General features: G+C 37.0%; 1 protein-coding gene across 5 annotated transcripts in view; it reads left to right on the top strand.

The window, feature by feature from the left end:
* Ih (hyperpolarization activated cyclic nucleotide gated potassium channel Ih) overlaps positions 1 to 22,007 on the top strand; it is a 138,605-nt gene that overhangs the window by 14,317 nt on the left and 102,281 nt on the right. For all 5 annotated transcript variants that reach the window (XM_071769642.1, XM_071769644.1, XM_071769640.1 and 2 more), the window contains exon 3: positions 19,369 to 19,452. In XM_071769642.1, coding sequence (XP_071625743.1) covers positions 19,369 to 19,452 — 84 coding nt within the window. The remainder of the gene's footprint in view (positions 1 to 19,368; positions 19,453 to 22,007) is intronic.

The raw sequence follows: 22,007 nt of genomic DNA, 5'->3' as shown, positions 1-22,007 counted from the left end.
ATACTAGATATACTTATCCTAATGTATTGAGTTAAGAACTACAAAATTATAGATAAATATAACACCTTATAGAGATCCAGTATCTTGAAATGGATAGTTGAAGTTCTACGATAGATTAATACAAACATTTAATCTTGGAAATACAACCGTCTTTATTGAACATTTTACACAAATTGTCAAACGTAAGATTTTTAGGAAACATAATTGTGAATACCATAAACTTAATATATTAATAATTTATATGATTAATTTTTTGTCATAAATTCTTACGTGAAGTAGATTATAATGGATAAATTTTCGAGTTTATTAATCAGATAATGGAAAATAAGAAAAAAGAGAAAGAGGCAAAATAAAATTATACCTACTATAAAATACTGATATTTTTAGAATATAAATATTTTTATTTAAATTACCTTATGGTATTCATATTCCACGAATGATGAAGATTGAAAGAAGATGTTTATGTATTCTACAATATTATTCATATGAAATAAAAATAAATCATCTATAAAAATACAGTAAGGAAAATGGTTAATTTAGTTATTTTATATATATAATATGTATTTCCTGCCTCCAAAATATTTTTTACATAGAATTGGAAATCTGCATTTCATCGCTTTATACCTGCTTCCAGGATTATAAATATCATATACATTGATACAAAAAAGGAATAGAGATTTTTCGATATATATTTGACATACATAAAGAAAAATAGAGAATATTTTACCATCAGAAAATGTGTATTTTTACTAATTTTTATAAAAATACACAATAATGATAATTAAAAATATTCTTATAATAAAGAATTTACCAGTTTTACTTTAATTTGTCGTGTTCTATCCATTCTTATTTATTGATAATTTAACTTCATATTATTCGAAAGAACAAAAATTTAATAATGTGAGATTCATTAAGTATCTCACGTATTACAATATTATGAAATATTTTACAACAATCGTATAATATTTTAATAATACCAGATTTTACGAGAATAATCGTTCTGCTTCTCATAATCGTCTGAGCCTATACTCTCAGTTGATTTCTAATAAAAGTATAAGTATCTATTAAACCATTTGTCAAGAGATACAAAATTTATTTGAAATATTTCACCCGATACGCTTTTTGATATGAGATTAATGTAATGATTATAAATACGAGGCTGTCAATTTTAAGTAATCTTAATGATGTGAATGTGGAGATTCATCTATTATGGATCTCTCGTTATCCTTTAACGTGGGACTTATTGCCATCGACCGTGTTATCGCTGCCAGGAACCTACGTTCATTCATCCTGTTCATTCGGTATCGCTGATTGATACGTTTAATCCTCTTACGCGTTTCTTTTTTTTTCTCAATTCGTGAGTCTGACGCTGGAGCTCTTCGGTCGGAAATATTTCTACATAATTTTTCCTGCGCTGTACCCCGATTCAGCCTTGACCGCTTTCCTTTGGGCGAGAGTCATCAAGAATTTACTTAATGTCGGCTGGCAATTTATAAGGAATCATTACAGTTAATAATGCATACGTTCTTAATTCCTCGAATGTGTTCTCAATTCCTCACTATAAATTACGATAAATTATGTAATTAAATTGCTGTCGATATTAAACTTTTTAAATCTGAAACATCAAAACACCGCTGATTTTCTGCATTATAAGTAATTGAAAGTAGGCTGCAGGACTTTTGGCAAGCTTCTTAAGTTTGCAATAAAACAGCAGAACCGTTATTTGCTTTGAACTCTACTTTTTCCAGAACTTTAATTTAATTACTGGCGTATTTAGTGTCATTAACATTAAAAAGTTGCAGATGTGAAATTTGAACAAAATTTCTACGGTAGAATTTATTTGCCGTAGAAATTTCCCAAAGTATCCAAAACACATTTCGCTTATTTTGGATTTAATTCAAGATAAATTAATTCCCTTTCATAAATAATAGCCTTATTTAGAATCCAATTCAAATCCCCTTATAATTCAATTGTTTCGAGGAATTTCGCCTCGTTTCGACAAACAGATACGATATTGCACGGAATGCTGTTTATATTTTATTATGTGCATGGCGCAGGACGGCTCTGCGTTTCTCGATATATACGACTTGCTTGGGATTTGACAGCTGGAAAGTTACGAACAGACGTCGCCCAAACTCCCGCAGTCGTCGCACGACACATGAACGTGTACCGCTGATGTAGTATGACTTAGGGCCCTGCGGCATGTGGGAATCGGGAAGATATCGAGACACGACACGCAATCATACGTTATCGCTGTCCGCGCAACGTCTTTGCCGGGAATTTAACGAGAGCGCAGCACAGAACCGCGTTGTCGGTTAGCAAAAACACCGTTCCGCGACTATGCGAAACCAGTACGCGACATAAAGGGACTGACGATGTTAAAGGGCGGTAAGTGGTGGTCGCAGTTTTGGTATCTAAGATAACAAGATAGGAACGGCGGAGGTGTATGGTAGGCGTTACGGAGAGTCGACTAGGGAGCAATCAATAACTGACCCATATTGTAGTCCTCGTTTTCCTCTCTCCCTCTCTCTTCTATCTATACTGTCTTCCCCCTTCGCCGCCCCTCGGGCTAACTCTCTTTCTCCGTTTACCTGCTCTCTCTCTCTCTCTCTCTCTCTCTCTCTCTCTCTCTGTTCCTTCTTTTTTTAACTCTTGTGCGTATTCTCGTTCTTCGTTCATGATTCCTCCTTTCTACCAATTCCTCTTATCAATGCTTGCTCAACGATTTGTTTGCTACAATTGTCGATCTGTCTTCGTTCTTTCCAAACCGGTGCTCACATCGCTCTTCATTTGCGACATGCAATTGAATAATTTTAATTTAAAATTGTCATTCAAATCGGACACAAACAAACTTGCAAAATTTAAACATTATTAAATATCTTAACATCTAAATATTAAATTAAAAAATAAAATCCACCTCAAATCATATGACAATTTCATCCCGATCCTATCTCGTCATCTACTTGCAAAGTTTATTTGCGAACAAAAAATTTATTTTTGATATAGGATCTCAGTTTATAGTTCAAAATTGACATTATATTTTTATTATAGAAAAATCTATTCCCGTAATATTTATCCTGAAAATATAATCTGTGCATTTCTGGTGCACTCCGTATTTTCCTATAAACTCAGGTCTCAAGCAGGTAATGGCTTAATGCACTCGCTTTGCGCGCTGCATTTAACACAGAATTATAAATGCATTATGACGCGAGAGTGAGCGTCGCGGAGATATTTATAATCGCTTCCCGCGTCTTTTTTACGCGAGCTCGTAATCCCGCGTACTCTTTTTGCGAATACGGGCTTATTGTATAGATATCCGTAGCCGCTTTCATTCAAAAAGCGAAAGATTCGCTTGTATATCGCGCTTGATCCGATCAGATTTCTCCGTCGCCGTGATTTATGCTCACTTCCGTTAGTCAGCCAGCGATACGCGTTTTTACGCGAGATCATTCCGCGACAATCTAAAAAATCATTCTGTGGCCTATTAACCTTTAGATGCGCGCGTGGATTTTCTTGAAAAATGATTCGCCGTCTTTTCATGACACTATCTTGGAAACGTAATGTCTTCCGGTCTTTCACAAAAGTATTAAGGCGCGGAAGTTAAATGTCTACGCTCAAAGCGAAAACAATTTTTGATACGTAAAATATGACTGTCGTATCGAACACCGGTAAAATAATATCGTGAATATGACCGTTGTATTCGTCGATAAGTCGATGATTTTCATACTTATTAAATATGATGAAAAAAATTAATTTTTCCTAACGCGAGCGTGAAATGGGCCGCTTTTCGCGCTTGTTTTGAGTGAGCAAAACGATCCATTTCTCCACTAGTTAAAAAATGGAGCCATTTCTCAACTAGTGGAGAAATAAAATTGTAAAACAAGCGCGAAAAGCGACCTGTTTCACGCCCTTGTTAGGAAAAATAGTATGAACAACTCGTGGGAAGAGTGGTCGAGCCCAAATGAGTATGATGGTCGCACTCGCTTCGCTCGTGCGACCAACTTCACATTCATTCAGAATCGACCACTTTTCCCATTAGTTGTACAATATACTATTATTTACTTATCGTGTGCAAAATAATACAATTACGCGGTAACAGATCGTTAAAATTAATTTTATTTGCGTATCGTGTGCAAAATAATATGATAACGCGGTAACAGATCGTTTCTATAGCAACGGATAAATTTTATCTAACAGGAAAGAATAAATCCTCCTCTTCTAAAAAGGAGATGTGAAGTTTATTGTTGTCGCTTTTCCGCGATGCCGATTGGTTCTCATGCTGCGCTTACTTCATTTGCAGCTGTCATTGTATATTTTGACAGTTGTGTGTATCAAGGAGTTAATAGTGTAATAGTAATAGCATAATGTTAAAGCTAAATAGCGCGCGCGAAGCGCGCGTCTGTAGTGTCTAGTGATATAAATGTGTTATTGCGAATGATAATTTGTCGAATGATATTTGCTATGGTAACGAATAAAAAGATAAGATTATAAATGACTATAAATGAAAAAATATTTTTTCGAAAAACACATACGTATTATTTGTACGTTAAAGAAAAACGAAACAGTTGAAATGTATTTCAAGGTATGTATAAACATATAATATTGAATTAAATAAAAAATAACGTATTTTTTATATAACACACAGATATTTATTTGTCTGATACTTTGTATCGTATCGACAACGTTTGGAACGTCGTGGATCTTGAAGGAAGATCGAGTCGTAGCCGATGACACCGTTGCTGCTGCTATCGTTTTAAAACGCGACAGGAAAAGAAGACAATATACCCACGATGCCGAGATTCTGCGTACCAGGATATCGAAAGGCTCACGAAAATTGCGAATTATATTATGAATGCGTTGCCCCTGGTTAATACGAGCTTAGAATATGTCTTAAGAATACTTATTATAATTCTGCGGTTGAAAATTGTATTTATATGAAGGAAAAACCATGTTAATAAAATATAAATTCTATTAAATAAAATATATTAGAAATTATAATTATTGAGTATAATAAATTTATTATATTGTAACTATGAATACGTATTATAATTTTGCGAGTGAAAATTGTATTTATATAAAATTATATTAATAAAAATGTATTAAAAATTATTAAATATAGTAAATTTATTATATTAATTTTGTAATAATATTAAATAAAAATGTTTAATTTTTAAAATAAAACTTGTTAAAATTTATTACTGAAAATATTTATAAATTAAATAAAAAATATTGTGGGCGGCGGTGTGGTCTAGTGGTAGAGCGCCAGACTCGTAATCTGAGGAACCAGGTTCGAGTCCACTAGAGCCATGAATCATGGAAAAGTTTTTTCCGAAAAAACCGCGCCCCTCCGTGCAGATGCGGAGAAAACTGGGCTCCGTCTTTCGGAAGAGACGTTAAACCATTGGTCCAAAGTAGGAAAGTAGGAAAGTAGGAAAGTAGGAAACAGTAAGGTAGTAGGATGAATTGGAGGTTAGGGTTGGGTACGTCCCTTCAAAACGCCCTTTAAGGCCCCTTGGGGTATATAAAGTAAAATTCTTTATCCTTTAAATAAAAAATATTGTATACGAATAAAAATATATTATAATAAAAATAATAAAATTTACTTTTATTTATATATATAAACTTATATTACAATATATAAAATTTAAATTATAAAAATTATAATAGTATATTGTACAACTAGTGGGAAAAGTGGTCGATTCTGAATGAGTGTGAAGTTGGTCGCACGATCGAAGCGAGTGCGACCATCACACTTATTTGGGCTCGACCACTCTTCCCACGAGTTGTTCATACTATTTTTCCTAACAAGAGCGTAAAACAGGCCGCTTTTCGCGCTTGTTTTACAATTTAATTTCTCCACTAGTTGAGAAATAGCTCCATTTTTCAACTAGTGGAGAAATGGATCGTTTTGCTCACTCAAAACAAGCGCGAAAAGCGGCCCATTTCACGCTCGCGTTAGGAAATAGTTATTTGTGTAACAAGTGCGGGAAGTTGAGAATTGGACACTCGTGCGGGTGATCTCACTCGCCTTCGGCTCATGCGTCCACTCCGCATTCGTGTCCAATTCTCAACCCGTACGTGTTACACACCCTATTTTATATTACAAAATGCGTGGAAAGTGGCCTATTACGCGCGCGTCATCTGTGCGACGGATGGCCGATTCCGCACGCGCGAGAGATTTCTCACTCGAGGCCGTGCAAGAATGAGATATTCCCGCACTGCGGGAATATCTTATTCCTGCACGGGTTCGAGCGGGGAATTTCTCGCGTGGGAAATTGGCTATTTGTCGCACAGATGGCGCGCGCGGAATGAGCCACTTTCCACGCACGTGTGATATAATAGTTATTTGTGTAACAAGTGAGGTAAGATGAAAATTCCCGGGTGCGGAATTTACGCACGAGCCGAAGGCGAGTGCGTCAACTCCGCACCCGGGAATTTTCATCTTTACGCACGGCTTGCACACCCTATTTTATGTTGCAAGTGCCTGGAAAGTGGTCTATCACGCACGCGTAGCGTGCGTAATGGGCCACTTTCTATGCACGTGTTGCATAAACGTTTATTATAATTAATATTACAATAATTTGTTATTTTACAATAAAATACAATTAAGAATATATTATACTTGTTAACCAATTATACCAATATGCCGTAGACGAATAACCTCCTTGTACGAACGAACTACAATCGTATTCCCCGCTTTCCCAATATGCCGAATATACACCGTAGAATTTTGTTTTTTCAAGATTCACGATAGGACCCCCTGAATCACCTAGGCTGGGTTCCACTTATCGCTCACAATGCTCGCGAGCATCATTTCGTCCTTGTTTAACATTTGACAAACAACAAGGATGAAATGATTCCACGAGCGTTGCGAGCGATAAGTGGAACGCACCCCTAGACATCCCCAACCGTCAGATCCGATCGGTCCTACGCATATTCCTGGAATATCATACGAATTAGTGTATTCGCAATATTTTGTTCTAACCTTCAACCTTCGATATTCTGGTAATATTATTCGGAGTTTCGTTCGTAGCTCCATTACCAGTTACATATAAAGGTTGATTTATATACGGAACAGAAAGACTATATTGAATGGATTGAGAATATTTGTCAAATTCGATATCTTCAGCAGTTTTAAGTATTAATATATCTTCGAATGGTTCGTACAGAGGTGCCGGAGGTGGAACGTGCCACTCTATAATTTTATAAAATTTTCCATTTGGATCAAACGTTAAATTTGTATACTTAGGAGCAGTTTTAACATATCGAAGTATTTTTTTAGATCCCGGTTTGTTGTTCCCGTTACAGTGAGCTGCCGTCACGATGTATCTTTTGTCAACTATCGTACCTCCGCAGACGGTGATATTATTTATATTTGCCACTACGACGAAATACGGATGATCCTCGTTATTCAAAGGAGTTCCATTCCAAATAAACGGTTGTTTTTCAAATGTATCAATATTAATACATTCAGCGTGATAAAATACAATTATCAGTAAAAGTAAATGAATCTGTAAAATAAATTTAATTAATACATTTAAATTTTTATTACGAATCAAATAAATATTATACCTTCATTGCGATAGATGTCACGTTGATTCTTCGTTTATATCGAAAATAATCAAAATTAATTTCTGTCAAACATATTTATATCCTATATTATTTTGATAATTTTTATCAATTTTTTTATTGATTTCTATTACTCCGTTGAATAAATATTATTCTGATTCTTACATTTAAATTAAAACGTATCTCTTTATTAAATTTAACATTATTTTTTGTAATGGTATAATAAATATTTAATTTTTAAATTTATATCTTTTTCTTTATTCATTTTTATTTTTTTATTCAATATATCTTCTATTATTTCAGATTTATTTTTATGTATGTTACACTGAAGAAGGCCACAGTTATGGTCGAAACGTTTGTTGATTATTCTTATTGTTCAAAATATATTTTGGTAGCACAAATATCTAGCTAGTTCGCAAGCCCTTTGTTTAAATATTGTTAATAATTCAGTATCGAGATTGCATAGTAATTGGTTTCTAACATCTTGAATTATCGTTTGTATAATTGAAAGGAAAAATTGCTCTATGTATCTACAAGATATATACACACATATGATAATATAACTGCGTTACTTTGTATTTCCATATAAAATACATCTTATTCTACTTCTTTTCTTATCTTTTTGATATGTCGCGAAAGTGCCGAGCGAGTAAAGGAAGTGAAAGAGGAAAGGTATTAAAAACGGCTTCGCGCGGAGTCTTTGAAAAATGATAATTCTCTTTCTCCAAAGTCCTACACCACGCATACAGAATTCTAAAATTTCCCGCCTTGTCCTGGTTTTCACGATTTTTCAGACCGGTATAGCAACTCCGGGATACACACTATCTCACGCCGCGCACCGCATTATGTCGCTCGACATACTTATATGTATTCGTATTCGATACTGAACGATTCGATCAGCATGTATCCGCGCTGTCAAGGCAACTATATGTGCCGCGGAGAATCCTATCGAACGAAGAATAATTATAATAACCGTTCAATCGTATCGAACAAGTGCCTCCTCTCTATCTTTCTCTCCCCCTCTCCCTCTCTCACTTTTTTTCCGACAAGCAGTTTCAAATCAGTGATCCAGATCTTTTTTATCGTGAGCTATTCGCGTCTTGTAAATAGGCGATTGAAGGCGTTTTTCGAGTAGGCCTGAAAATGGGTGTCACCGCGTGGAGTATGAGAGAGTATGGGGGAGAGAAGTCTCTGAAGGAGTCTGAGAGGCATCACCAGTGTGGTGGGACGACGTGCCAGGGGGTGAACGGAAGAAGTGCTTAGAGAATGGCAGCGGCTCGTATCTCCGCAATCTCTGTCGAGGTTCGCATCCCTTGCAGCCCTTGAGAGCTCTACAATATCTAATATCGCGCTTTAAATCGCACGTTCGAGATCGCGTGCTGGTTACATCGATATAAAGTCGTAGGCAACTGTCTATTGCTCAATAGAATTCGTTGCGAGCCAGGAATCACCTATCGATGCAAAAGTTTGAAACGAAATATTTAGCCGAATAAGGAAAGGATTAGCACGAATAAAAAATAATTCGATAGAAATATCGTATATACTATATAATCTAGCCATAGTCTTCCTTTTCTTTTATCGTAGTCTTCTATTGAGTTTATAACTTAATTCTGTTATACTAAACTTAAGATTATTCTTCTGAAATAAAAAATTATGCTGTCACGTTGGGAGGTAAACTTGTTTAAGTTCATTTATAAATCATAAACAATAAAAAATATACGTAATACATAATAAAATAAAAATCTTTTATTATCATTATATCTTTTCAGAGCCATCAGTTTTTCTTTCTCAAATATTAAAACTTCCTCTTTAAATATTAAAATTTGTGCATTATTTTTAAATCGAAGTATAATCGAGATCCAAATATTCTACGTCGGTAATATTTCATACCGGTATTGTTATTAATGCGGTTAACATAATGCGGCGATCATATTGAAGCTCACTGATTATAATATTATTGTGTTGGTAGGGATTGGACTATTGTCGGGACTGCCGGGCGTTCACCATCGCAGACCTATGAACAATAGGGTACATTAACTCTTGTCTTATTTTTTGCCTTCATATTTTATTCCTTACGCTCGAATTTTTCTTGTTCTACTTCTTCTACTATTACTACTTCTTTACTATTTCTTAGCGGATCATTTGATACATTTCAATTCGCCATTGTCACCACCACTTTACTCGTCTCTTTTTCTCTCTCCTTCCTTCTATCTTTTTCTAAAAGTAAAATATTGTCTTTTAAGTCTTAAGTCATAAGTCACGCATGCTTTCATTTCTTGTCTTCCATTTTTTCTGCCTACTGTCATCGATCTTTTCGACTTCGCCAACTTTTTTTTCCTGCGACATTACACGAAAAATAGTGCATCAGACTAGCCGTATGGACTTATGAAACGCATTTCGTGTTTTAATTCTATTCCGTAATGCATGCGCAGCGGAAGTAATGGTCATTATTGATCAATAAGATCTTTTCGATCATTCTACTCGTATTTATTAATATTTTTAATAATATTATTCGTCAAGAGTGTGTGTAGGTGTGTGAGTATGTGCAAAGTCGCGCAGGTAAGTTTCACAACGATTAGTGTTTGTGTGGCTTCTAGCTTTTGAAACATTTTTCTCTATTTCTTCTATTCAATCTGCAATTCTGGCGGTTAAGAAGTTCAATAATATCGAAGATAAGTGCTTCGCAGTAAAAATATCTTTGCGAGCGTAGACGATCTCTTTATTCTTCACAAGTTGCTGGCTGAAATGCTCTTGGTATAATAATCGACTATTCTAGAAAAATAAGTACGCGTGACGTATGACGAAAGTAGCACGGGCAAACGAGTAATTTACGTCGGCGCGCCTTCTGAATGAAAAATTAAAGTACTTAGACAGTTGTGATGCTCTCAAGATTTATATCCGAACCTGCATTTGCATATTAATGCGGGTAAAAGCACTGTACTTAACTCGAGCCACTATTAGTGCACTCTCAGCAATACAATATCTTTCCGCGGCAAGCAATATACTTTCGTAATGTGAATGTACGTGAAGCGTATTACTATTAATCCTAAAAAATAATGATAATAGCCATAATAATTGATATCTACTTAAAACGGACTTTTTTCATCTTTTTCGTTTCTTATTAATACAAGAAATTTCGCATTTTATTTTTACTTTAATATTTCCGCAAAGACAAAAGCATATATTTGTTTTATTTCACATTCATAGTAATGTAATGACAAAAAATTAGCACTCTCGAAAAAACTTTTACTTTCAACCATAAAAAATTTTGTAATTCTGAAAAAGTCGATTTTAGATTAGTCAAAGACATACACAAGATGTACATAAAAAAATCCTAGTTTAAAAAAATTTCTTCGTAAGAGTTAAGATAAAAATGTCGGAAGAACCGAAGCATCACGTATCTCTCGTTAATCTCACTAATAACGATTAAAATTTGTGACTCACCACCCATGTATCTTCGCGTGCAGTGAATCTAAAATTACGTTCAGTGATACAACATTAAATAAAACCGCCACAAGTTAATATGGAAGTCCGTCTTGATTTGAGAATAGGTATATAGTCATTATAATCCAGATTACTTAACTACCAGTTGTTATCGTACAGTCATTTCTTACTTTCTTACTCGTTATTGCTTTCCGCGACATTTCCCTCTCATCGGAGAGTTGAGAAAAATCCGTCCTATTCAGAGACGCTTTTATGAACCACCCGATCATTACGTCGACCAGCACGAGGAAGAATAAACGAGTCACTTACCGCTCCTGCAATCTTCTGTATCTTCACCCTGCTATTTGACTTGAGTTACTCAACTCGTGCATTCATCTCGTCTAGATTTGTGGTGTAAGGATACTCCATGATTAAATAGATTTTATTGCACACTCCGAGAAATTCTGACAGAGAGACGCGAATGAAATGGAATAATTACGTTATCATCATTTTACGATTGTTTCATACGTTCATTCATCAAAATCGCGCAAGTTAATTAGGAAATACAAATGTATAACGAAATTGAATAGCCATAATGGAAGAAAAATCTTTAGTGAGACTTCAGATTATTATGGCTATTTAATAAGACAATATTTCATTTTCTTCATCCTTTTCGAATCTTATATAGTGTACAGTGTACACATTGACGTTATTTTATTGTTTATCTCCTGAAGTTAATAAAAGTGATAAAAGAAACTGTACATCTAAAATAAATATTCATTGCACAGATTGGATCGTTAGTAACTATTGTAGATGTATAGAAAGATAATTCCATTTTTACTGTCCTTTATATAGTTTTTGTTCTCTTTGTCACAATTTTATTTATTCAAAGAACACATGCTCACGAATATATTCGTTTTAACTCTGATATATTTAAAAAGTACTTTTAACTTTAAAACTTTTTATCGCGCGCAGTAATATTTCCACATGAAAACTAAATGTACTCTGTTATCTCAATTGAAGCACAGTTTAAGATAACGTGGATGTTATTTACAAATGTATGAATACTATTAAAACACAGTACCCTGCACATTTGAGGGTATTAGAGAAATATGTATTATTAACGATAAAGTGTTTTGTGGCTATTTTTAAAGAATCGCCAGAAAAACAGCATTGTAATTTTCTCTTTTTTTTACTATAACGTGGTTTTCTCTATCTATGTTTATTAGTAATAATGTAGATAACAAAAAACGTTTTTTAAGTAACAATCTCTATGAAAGTCAAAAGTATACCGGGATTAAAAAATGCATCTGTATGTTCATACGCTTCGTAGTTTCGATGTAATACACAGTAGTTGTGCTGCCTTTGTTTATGCGGAAACGCATATAAAACTCGTCATCAATGTGTTCCTTTACTTCCTTTCTGTGCGAACAGACTGTGACGGCCGGAGGCAATCTGTGCATTTGTTCTCCGTTAAGGGTCGAGAACAAGGTCGACTCGACGTTACTCTTCCTATCGTACAATAATGATAATTAGCTTCGTTGCAGCCTCGTCAAGTTTCTGAAATCAGGCGTATACTCCTGATACTTTCGACGATCCCGCGAAACTCGACGAACTCGAAGTAAACAATATTCAACAAACGAAGCTAATTTTAATAGCTGACTGAAATATGGCGAGTACCCAATGATTCGATCCGCGAATATTTATTTTGAACACGCCGTTCCTTTTATAACTTTTATTAATCTTAGGATAGAAATATTAACAGTAAAAGAACGTCAATACGCACAATAAGAGTCGATAAAATCCGTCAAAGAAATAAAATTGGTTGCTCATTAAATATTTATAGTAATCTCAAAAGTCCACAGAGAAATAATTCTTTTATTATTAATTATATATTCAATTTGTGTCGTACATTTGTGGTTTGTAATTAGCTTGCGCGATATTAACACATGTTGCAAAGTCACGTTAACAATTAATAACGAATAACAATTTATAATATTTTGCTTCTCAATGATTTCATGCATAATAATATATGTTAATGATCATTAATGTAATGAGCGCGAAAATTAGGTTGCAATTATCAAGCTGCATATCTTGCGGGTTTTTTTATCTAATGCTAATTCAGTGACTGCATTATCTCGGGAAGGGTACAACATATCGAGTTATTTTCAGTGCGGCGAGCTAGAGAAACGGAAACACTTGCGAGGAAAAAACACTTCTGGAAAAAATTGAAAGACCTCACGATTAAACACGGCGCATAAGCAGCAAGGAGAAGTGTCGCCTCATTATGGTGCACTCACATTAGAGTGGCGACAGATTTTCCGCATAATGATGCTAATGCGATTTAACGCATTGTTGTGGCGAGATAGATAGAATTCTCGGTCATACGGAAATTCTCGTGGGACGTCGATTTGTACAATTTACATCATTATTCATGATAATCAAATTGCACGATAATCTCTAACGAGCATTTGAGCATTGACTCTGATTAGTCGTGAACTGATTTCAAAATGACTTATGTCGTGTCGAAAAATACACCAAATTTTCATTTCTTTATTTAAAAGCTCGAATTTGTATCTAATTGATATTGAATACCTAATAATTGTAGTTATATCGAATTTATTAATATAGTCTTTCTCTGTTGCGTTTCATTTATCTCCGTATACGTACGAATTTCCAATAATTATTGTCGCATTATATTAAATTGTGACAATGTATTAAATTCAATGTCATCTGTCATTCGTAAAGACCCTGACAATTATATGTCACGGTGATCTGCCGTCGACTGACAAAGCCTCCTTTCAAGTATCAACCTATCGTCTGTGTTACTCTTAAGTCTACCTCTCGAGTATCTTTAATCTCGCCAAATCAACCGTGCGTTAATTTACAAAAAGCACTTGGACCGAGATATTTTCCTCGATAACAATTATCGAGCTCCGTGCCGACACAAAAGAACGCGAGATCGAACCCGTCCTAATTGTGGACTCACCCTTAACGTTCGAGTTGATTGTTGGCGATGGTAGCGGCGCAGGCTGACGGGCAGGGAGGACAATGGAAATTGCGAGTTTGAAGCAGCGACGGTGTAAAGACACTTCTTTTGCTCCTTTCGCCTTTAAATTGCTCGCGGTGCGCTCGACCGGTCGTGTGCACGGTATAATCGGGATGGTCTTTCCGAGCCTCGAGCCGCGGTATGAAGGCTCTCTCGCCGACTCTCCCTTTCTCTCTTTCTCTCTCTTTCCCTCGGATCAGCCGCTGGCTGTATGCACGAGCTGCGCTATTCACGCAGACAGATGCAACGTCCGGATGTACGCGCATGCACTTGCACATTCATGTCGCACATGCGGCTCGGACGTTAGCCGACGTGTCCGTGATGTCGAGTCTCTCTTACGTTTCGACGAACGTACAAGAGACGTATATGTCGACTAGGGAGTAACTGCGCTACACTCGTGCGTATATCTAGAGCATAGGACGTCGCGATGAAGTGCGAGATCAACGGAGCGAGACACTCGTTGAGACACGAACGGGAAGAGGGAAAAGAGGTGGCATGAAATTACAACGTCGGAGTTTGGAAATGCGATCGTATCGGGAAAATTTCTCTGTGGTGCCTAGAAATCGCGAGATGAATGAGATGGTTTAAATACGCGATACTGAAAGCGTATATCGTAAATCGGATTCGTTCCAAGAGACGAAGAAATGTGGGAAATGCATGAAATAACTGAATTATGCACTTCCATTTTTCGCTTCTCAACCTCGCTCTTGCAGAATATATCTTCTCTCGTTACATCCTTCCATGTGTACTAAAGCGCTTTTTAAAAACGCAATATTTCAATCTAAATATATTTTTTGTTTTCGGAATATTATACTGGTATTCATACATTCGTTCATTCTTTTCATGCGTGTGAACTTTTTAATTGCAAAACCGCGAAATGCCGAGTTGATTGCGAAATTTTCTACTAAAAGTTTATTATTCGCACTCTCTATTTATCAATACGTTATTGTACGTAACGATTGTATCTTTCACGTTTTGTTAAAATAAACACATTCTGTTACAATCGTTAGATTGTATCGTAACATACCCATGTTTCAAATAGTTTTCTCTTTTTTGTAAATATTCTTTAAATTATCATTCCTATTAATTTTTCTTCTGTTTGTAAAATAGACTTTTGTCTGAAATCCACAGGTATTATTGAAAAGATTGGGTAATTTTTTAACACTAAAAGAAATTAGATCACAAAGTGGACTCATCCATTCTTCAATCTGTGTATGACACGTTTATTGTATGTAATACATACAACATTGTGTGATATTTTCTGAAATGTACAAAATATCTAAATACAGGATATAATGTCCAAACAGATTGCATTTCAATATCGCTCGCGGTAATCGTAAATTAAAATTGCAATTAAAATGTGATCGATCGGTGACGGATAAATTATATTAATAAATATTTAACTGAATATTTACGACGACAAAACATATCGGACAAGTAAGAAATTCCGTACACCGGTTGTAATAAAATAATATAATTTATCTTCGTGCCTTACGCAAAATTAATAAAAATATATGATTTGAAAATGAGTAACTTTTTAATTTCTTGTTATCCTATTATTTATTGTAAAAATATACTGGTAGAAACTTCGACTGTTTTACGAACCGTATAGTGCAAATTTGTTTCATTATTGGGATTGAGGACATATAATTAAGCTACACAAATTTAACCATAACAGTCGAAGATTAATTGCACCATCGAGAGCATAATGTTTCACTACATGGAGCCAGTGATGTTTAACACAATATCAACAGATGTGTTTTCAGTTTATCGGTAGATAGCTACGTGACGCGGTAGCAGCGACGTGAGCCGGGTTAGATGTATAATTCTTGATTATATAGGTAGACGAGATATTTCCCAGTGGAAAATAGCACCTGGATTAGTTGTCACGTTAGAGGAATGTGCATCAAACGGAAATATACTATGACTTTCGCTATTTTCACCGCGATTCCCAACGGGGGTGAACGCGAGGACAATAAATGTATTCCCTGGCATCGATTCTAAAAAAATCTGCCCTATTTTTTTGCCGACGTCAGGCCTTCCATCGCTAAAAATCTGCGGTTGATTTCTTCATGAAGTTATTTTGCACAGCTTGCAGACCGCATCGTGCGCCGTATATGTAGCGTAAAAGATTCCGCAATGACTGCATTGCATGGACGGGCACGCAAGGATCAGCACATCCGAAAGCTTTCTATCGTCTTATATTTTATACCTCTGCATTTATATATGTTTCCTTTTACTCGTCAGTTTATTATTTCTTTAGAAGAATACTTAAAGCAAAATACTTACATTACCTTTGTTTTCAATTGATTTATTAATCATTTGAGCCTCTTTATATTTACTTAAATTACCATTTAATAATGGTGAAAGGTAAATTTTTTACGAAAGAAACTAACAAAGTAAATTTATATATCGTGATGAAGAAAGTTTTAATTATTATAGCCGCAATCAATAAGCTTCTTCCAACAGATTTGTTATAAATTACATAAAAATTTTTAAACTTTTTACTAGAGACGATTCGCGAGAATTGCAAATGCTTCCTATAATGAATACTCAGTGCTGAAAGTCTTACGCTGTTTTCAACTATTTGCATACCGAGCAAACATGTATATATTTTGCCGCGGCGAATAACAAAACGAAAGTAGAGAAAGGGGGGAAAGTTAGGGTAGCAGAAAATTTCGTCGTGAATATTTTCCTAAGTCGGAGCGATGCATACAAAGGCTCGCGGTCTCGCAAGTCGCAATAGCTGCAGACGACGTTCGCAAGTGGTAAGGTCGTTCGATAACACCTTCTTTCCGCGAGTTTTCAGTTAAAAGATAAGAATCTCGGATTCGAGGCCAGACGAGCACAGTCCTCGAAGCGTCCTTTGGCCATCGGCAAATTTCGAAAGGGCGCTCGACCTCGCGCGGCGAAGGGAGGGAGGGGAAGGGGCTCTCAGATATCAGAGACCGCGGTATATAGGAAGAGCGCGCGGGGAACGGCTGACAGGGTCTGTCTCGCTCCCCTTTTCTTCAAGTACATACACACGTACGGACGGATGCGGATGAATTGGTGCAACGCCGCGGTCGACAAAGGACATATCCTGAATATACCACGCGTATTGTAAGCGGTATATTTCTTTTCTCTTTATCTCTTCTCCTTTCAAAAATGGCCGCGTTTCTTCTTCACACGATCGGCCTGAAAGAAAATCGGGGAAGTGCTCGATACGTTGCGGAAGGTCAAGCGCCCTCCGCGCCAGACAATGACAAGCACTCCGAGTTTCACGTACAGGCACGTCGAGCACGTGTGTAGAATGGGCGTGGAGGGGCAAGGGCGGCGAGAGGAAGGCCCGGGGGGGATGGGTATACCGTGTGTTTCGCGCGGTGCCGTATCACCACCGATGTATCTTGTAGGTCACACCGGCGTTTGGTATCGACCGACCGCGTGTACGTTACCTGCCACCGTTGCCACCGACAGCCGAAATATTGCAGTGATCGAGCCGCGCGGAATCTTGGCCGCGATACCTTTCCCGAGCGCAAAATGCGTGGGCGAATCTTTCGTGAATGACGTTGGGCATGTTACGAGATGCACGGCTCGACTCCTGTCCGCGTGATTTGACGATACCGCAACGCAGTTTGTCGCGCTTCTACTGATAGACTCGTGAATCTCGTTTTCGGAATTTCGCGCGCGATTTTGTTAAAATACAACGACACGCGGTGAGGGAAGATTGGTCCCTAAGAGAGAAAGAATTTCCAGTCGACGTTGATTTAATTTAAATCGCAGTGCACTGTGTGATTTTTCCCATTTTAGGAACAAAATCCAAGTTATTGGACAATTTATTATAGTCAATCGACGTTGGAGCGTCTGGCTTAGTATAACGTTTTTAACATTCTTGTAACAGAGAATTCTTTCGATAACGTAAATATTCGACTATTTAAGAATAATTAAATATCATAATCTGATTTTGAGAAAGTTATCTGTTATCCGCATCGAATATAGCATCAAAAAATTTCCTCGGATGTGGGTCTTTGTGAGCAATGTAAATATTACATAAAGATCAAGATCAGGAGTCGCAATTTTATTTTTGTTGCATGGCACAGAGAATGGTCTTTAAAACGATATGAATCATTCGACAGTGTGCGTGCTTGTGTAGGTGTTTGTGTGTGTGTGTGTGTGTGTGTGTGTGTGTGATAGCGAGTACAGTATTTAAAGGATGTTACGTCACTGTGATCTCTTGTACTCCTACAGCCGGGCGAGAATAACGCAGAATTTAATTTCACTGCCAGCCAATCTATTTTATCTCCGCGCCATTTGTTTAGAGTACACGTGCTTCACAGTGCGCGATTCCGCTGAATCGAGCTTGGACTTATGCAATCTGATCGCGGTGCGCGCACCGAACGTATATGCTAATCGACGTGCACTTTCGGCAGAAATGCGTATTGCTGCAGGAAGTCTCGCGAAAGAGTGGTTCCACTTAAAAAGATTCCTCGGAATCTCTTCTTAACTAAAAATATCGAAGCTCTAGGTGAACGAAGCCTCTTTAGTTAATTAGAAATCTTTCATCGATCAAACAGCTTGCTTCAAATATTGATTTATCTTTTACCTACTAGCTTTATTAGCTTAGTCAAAAAAGAACTCGGTCATCGAGATACTTAATGCGGAAAATAGCGGTGTCTAATTGACCTCGTTATGAAAAGATCGGTCTCCGAAATTTGCCGGGATGAAATTACTAGATGAAATATTCACCCGTAGAGAGTAGAGGAGTAGACTCCTGATAAAAATTGGATAATATCTGCAATATTGTTTTAAATTAAACGCAGCTTGTGCGTGCCCCATTCTTTCTCATAATCGCGGTTGTTTTTATCCAGTTCATTTGCTCGCACGTCACGCAGCGATCCTGATCTCTTTGTAAGAACGCAAATCCACTCGTCGGCTAATGAATTTATTTAAACGTGTCAGTACTCTTTGCATACATCTCTATATCTTCCCGTTACTAGTCCGCCTGTTTTCTCTCTCTTTCTCTCTGTCTCTCTCACGCTCTGGTATTTCCTGTTATGATGCATGCGTGGATCCACGTATTCTAAAGTCGCATACTTACGCGGAGTACAACATCGGAGTTTCATTGCCGACTGTAATATTTATTAGAGCGTATGCTTATTTCGATGTTGCACTCTCGCTCTTCTCTCCACTCTGACGGTACGAAGTATAAAAGTATAGCAACCCACGGACAGAGCGAGACAGCGAGACAGCGAGAGATCACAGCGAGAAATCCCTACGAATATACACAGTACGTGACGCAAAACGAAATTAATTCTAATCTTTTTGTCTCTGTTTTTTTCCCCCTACAGTTGCCACGGAATTGAGAACCGGCATGCCGCGAAGCACGAGAAGCGCCCGTCGCAGAAGCTCGAGACGTCCTGGCCGTTCTCCCTGTAAGTCCATTTTCAACTTTGATTGCGAAGCTATATCGCATCCTTCGGGAGCTCTCAATTGTGCGGTTCCGCTTCGGAAACACGTAGAAACGAATGTGCTGTTCAGCGCTACTTTCGTTTCACCAATTCGGGCGGTCCAGCAGCGTGACCGTATATGTAACTGGCTTTATCGATATATTTCACCTTCTTTTGTTAATTGTAAAAATACTGTGTTCAATTTTGCTTCGGTTTCCCCTGGTTATCCGTAGTCTCGCTTAAACGATTGAGGTAATTATGAAAGTGTTAATTGTATGAAACAACCGAACGAATGTTAAGTGATAGAATTAACAGATGTTAATTGCACGGTTAATTCACACGGTTGTTAAAGAATCGCGAATGCTTACGTTTGATAACCATTGAAATTATGAATAATAACGTAATTAATTTTATCATTTATGAAACTTATTGTTAAAAGTTTCAATACCTCTCTGGGCATCATTTATTATTAAGTAAGTTATTTGACTGCAGCACATATTCGAACGCATATAGGTATAAAATTCTTCTTTATTTATATCTTATAGAAATTCTTCTATACTTATATCCTAAAAACTTGTAATTTTCCACATAATTATAATTTATTAAAATTTTTATAATCGTAGCTCAATGAGTATAGAATTAAAAACCGGCTTGTCAAATCACAATACGGTTTGTAAACGTTTTAATGAGATTTAAATTTGTTGACGAGAATATTGGAGACGATAGCATAAGCTCACCCTCTCTCTCTCTCTCTCTCTTAAATTTAAATACGAAGATCATCGAAGTATTCAGCCGCGTGGGGTTGACGTCATGGTTGTTAGAAGAATCTCATTATTTTAATAGATGAAAGGAACGGGCGCTTGGAATTGATCCGGCCCGTCAAAGCCACCGAAAATTATGACTCGATATCCGCCTTACACCAACTTTACGTTGGCGCCATTTTTACGATCAATAATCTCCCGCCTTTCGTTGCGGCTAGATGGCACATTCTGCCCGGGCATGTTCTTGCTCTAAAACTTGTTACATCCACCGTGCGATAGCGCCACGTCGAGCTTCGTAAACTTCGGGAAGCGCATTTATGAACTTCTTACTTAATACATTTTTTTCTCTTCCGTTAATTTAATATTACAAGTCAAAGCGGTAATTAAAACGATCGAGCATTCCCGCGCCCCCCGCGCGCTTTGTAACAAAATACGTAACAAAATAATAGAGATTTATGGGAATTAAAACGTACGATAGGACCAAGCCATGAAACAAATAACGCATAAATAAATTGATAAAATATAATATATGAATTTGTGAAATTGCTGGATAACGTTGGATTTTCATGGGACAAATTTTTGAAGGATATTATGATAGAAAGATGAATAAAACGGATGCTGTGCTCCATGCGAATACGTTGCAATACGACGTATCTCTATGTTAACTGCGCAATACGCATTGATATATAAGCGGCAGATTGCCGGCGAGATAAATTTTGAATAAATTCTCACTTAGCGAGGTAATTTGCACTTCAATAACCGATACCTCCCGACGTTGTATCATCGTAATAAATTATCGCACGTTACTCGGAATTCGGAACGCACGCCACGTATATGTTGCACAAAGCGGTGAATATCGGCTCGCGCAGCACGCGATATAATTGTGCATCTCTCGAGAGTTCAAAAATAATGCATTCCGAGTTTATCTGAAACAATCGAAATTACGAAATTAAAAAAAAAACTTAATTAACTACCATCCGAGACGTATCTGCGTTAGTTAATCGATTTCCAATTCAACGGAGTAACAGTATAATTAACGTTCGAACTCATGATACAGTACAGTGCAGTGCGTACTCTTAAATATTTATCGTATATATCCTGCAATATTCGGATTTACAAATATTCAATGATATCGCTTTACTATTATGTTGCTGCCCCGGAATTCTTTTACGTAAAAAAAAAAAATCGTGCCGCTGTATATTCGCGAGTCGCGGATAATATAGGTATTGCATTTTATTGCAGCAGCGACGTAACATGGTGGTCACAGGAGTGAGATAAAATAAAAAAGCGGTCGAACGTCCGTTCGGTCCACACGCGGTCGCGTGGGTGGCTGCGTTATGACGATTCGCGTAATTATTTTATTTAGCGCCGAGCTCGCTCGCCCGCTCGAACGCTCTGCTCTTATACGAACGTCACGCTTTTGTCCGCCCCAACGCTCCGCAGTCCCCTTCGGTGTCCCTTTAATTTCATGTTTTACACGTCGTTGCATATGCATGAGTAATTAACGACGAACGATCGCGACGCGCGTCACGATTAAATTGTGTTTTGTTTCAGCAACCCTCTCTCTCTCTCTCTCTCTCTTTTTCCCTTGTCTCTCCTCCCGTCATCGTGTTTAATTACATGTGCTTTTGGAGCGCGATAACGTCCGTTGGCCGTGTCGGCGCGAGCAAGAAATAAGTCAAGGATCAATCCGCGCACCAGCCGGACGAATTTCGGTAGTCCTCGAATTATCGTGGGCGCGTCCGACCTTAACACTGATTGGTCGATACCCCGAAATAG

Source organism: Temnothorax longispinosus, chromosome 2 (genome assembly GCF_030848805.1).
Source record: "Temnothorax longispinosus isolate EJ_2023e chromosome 2, Tlon_JGU_v1, whole genome shotgun sequence".
Taxonomy (NCBI): Eukaryota; Metazoa; Arthropoda; class Insecta; order Hymenoptera; family Formicidae; genus Temnothorax; species Temnothorax longispinosus.
This window is presented reverse-complemented; position numbering and strand designations above follow the sequence as displayed.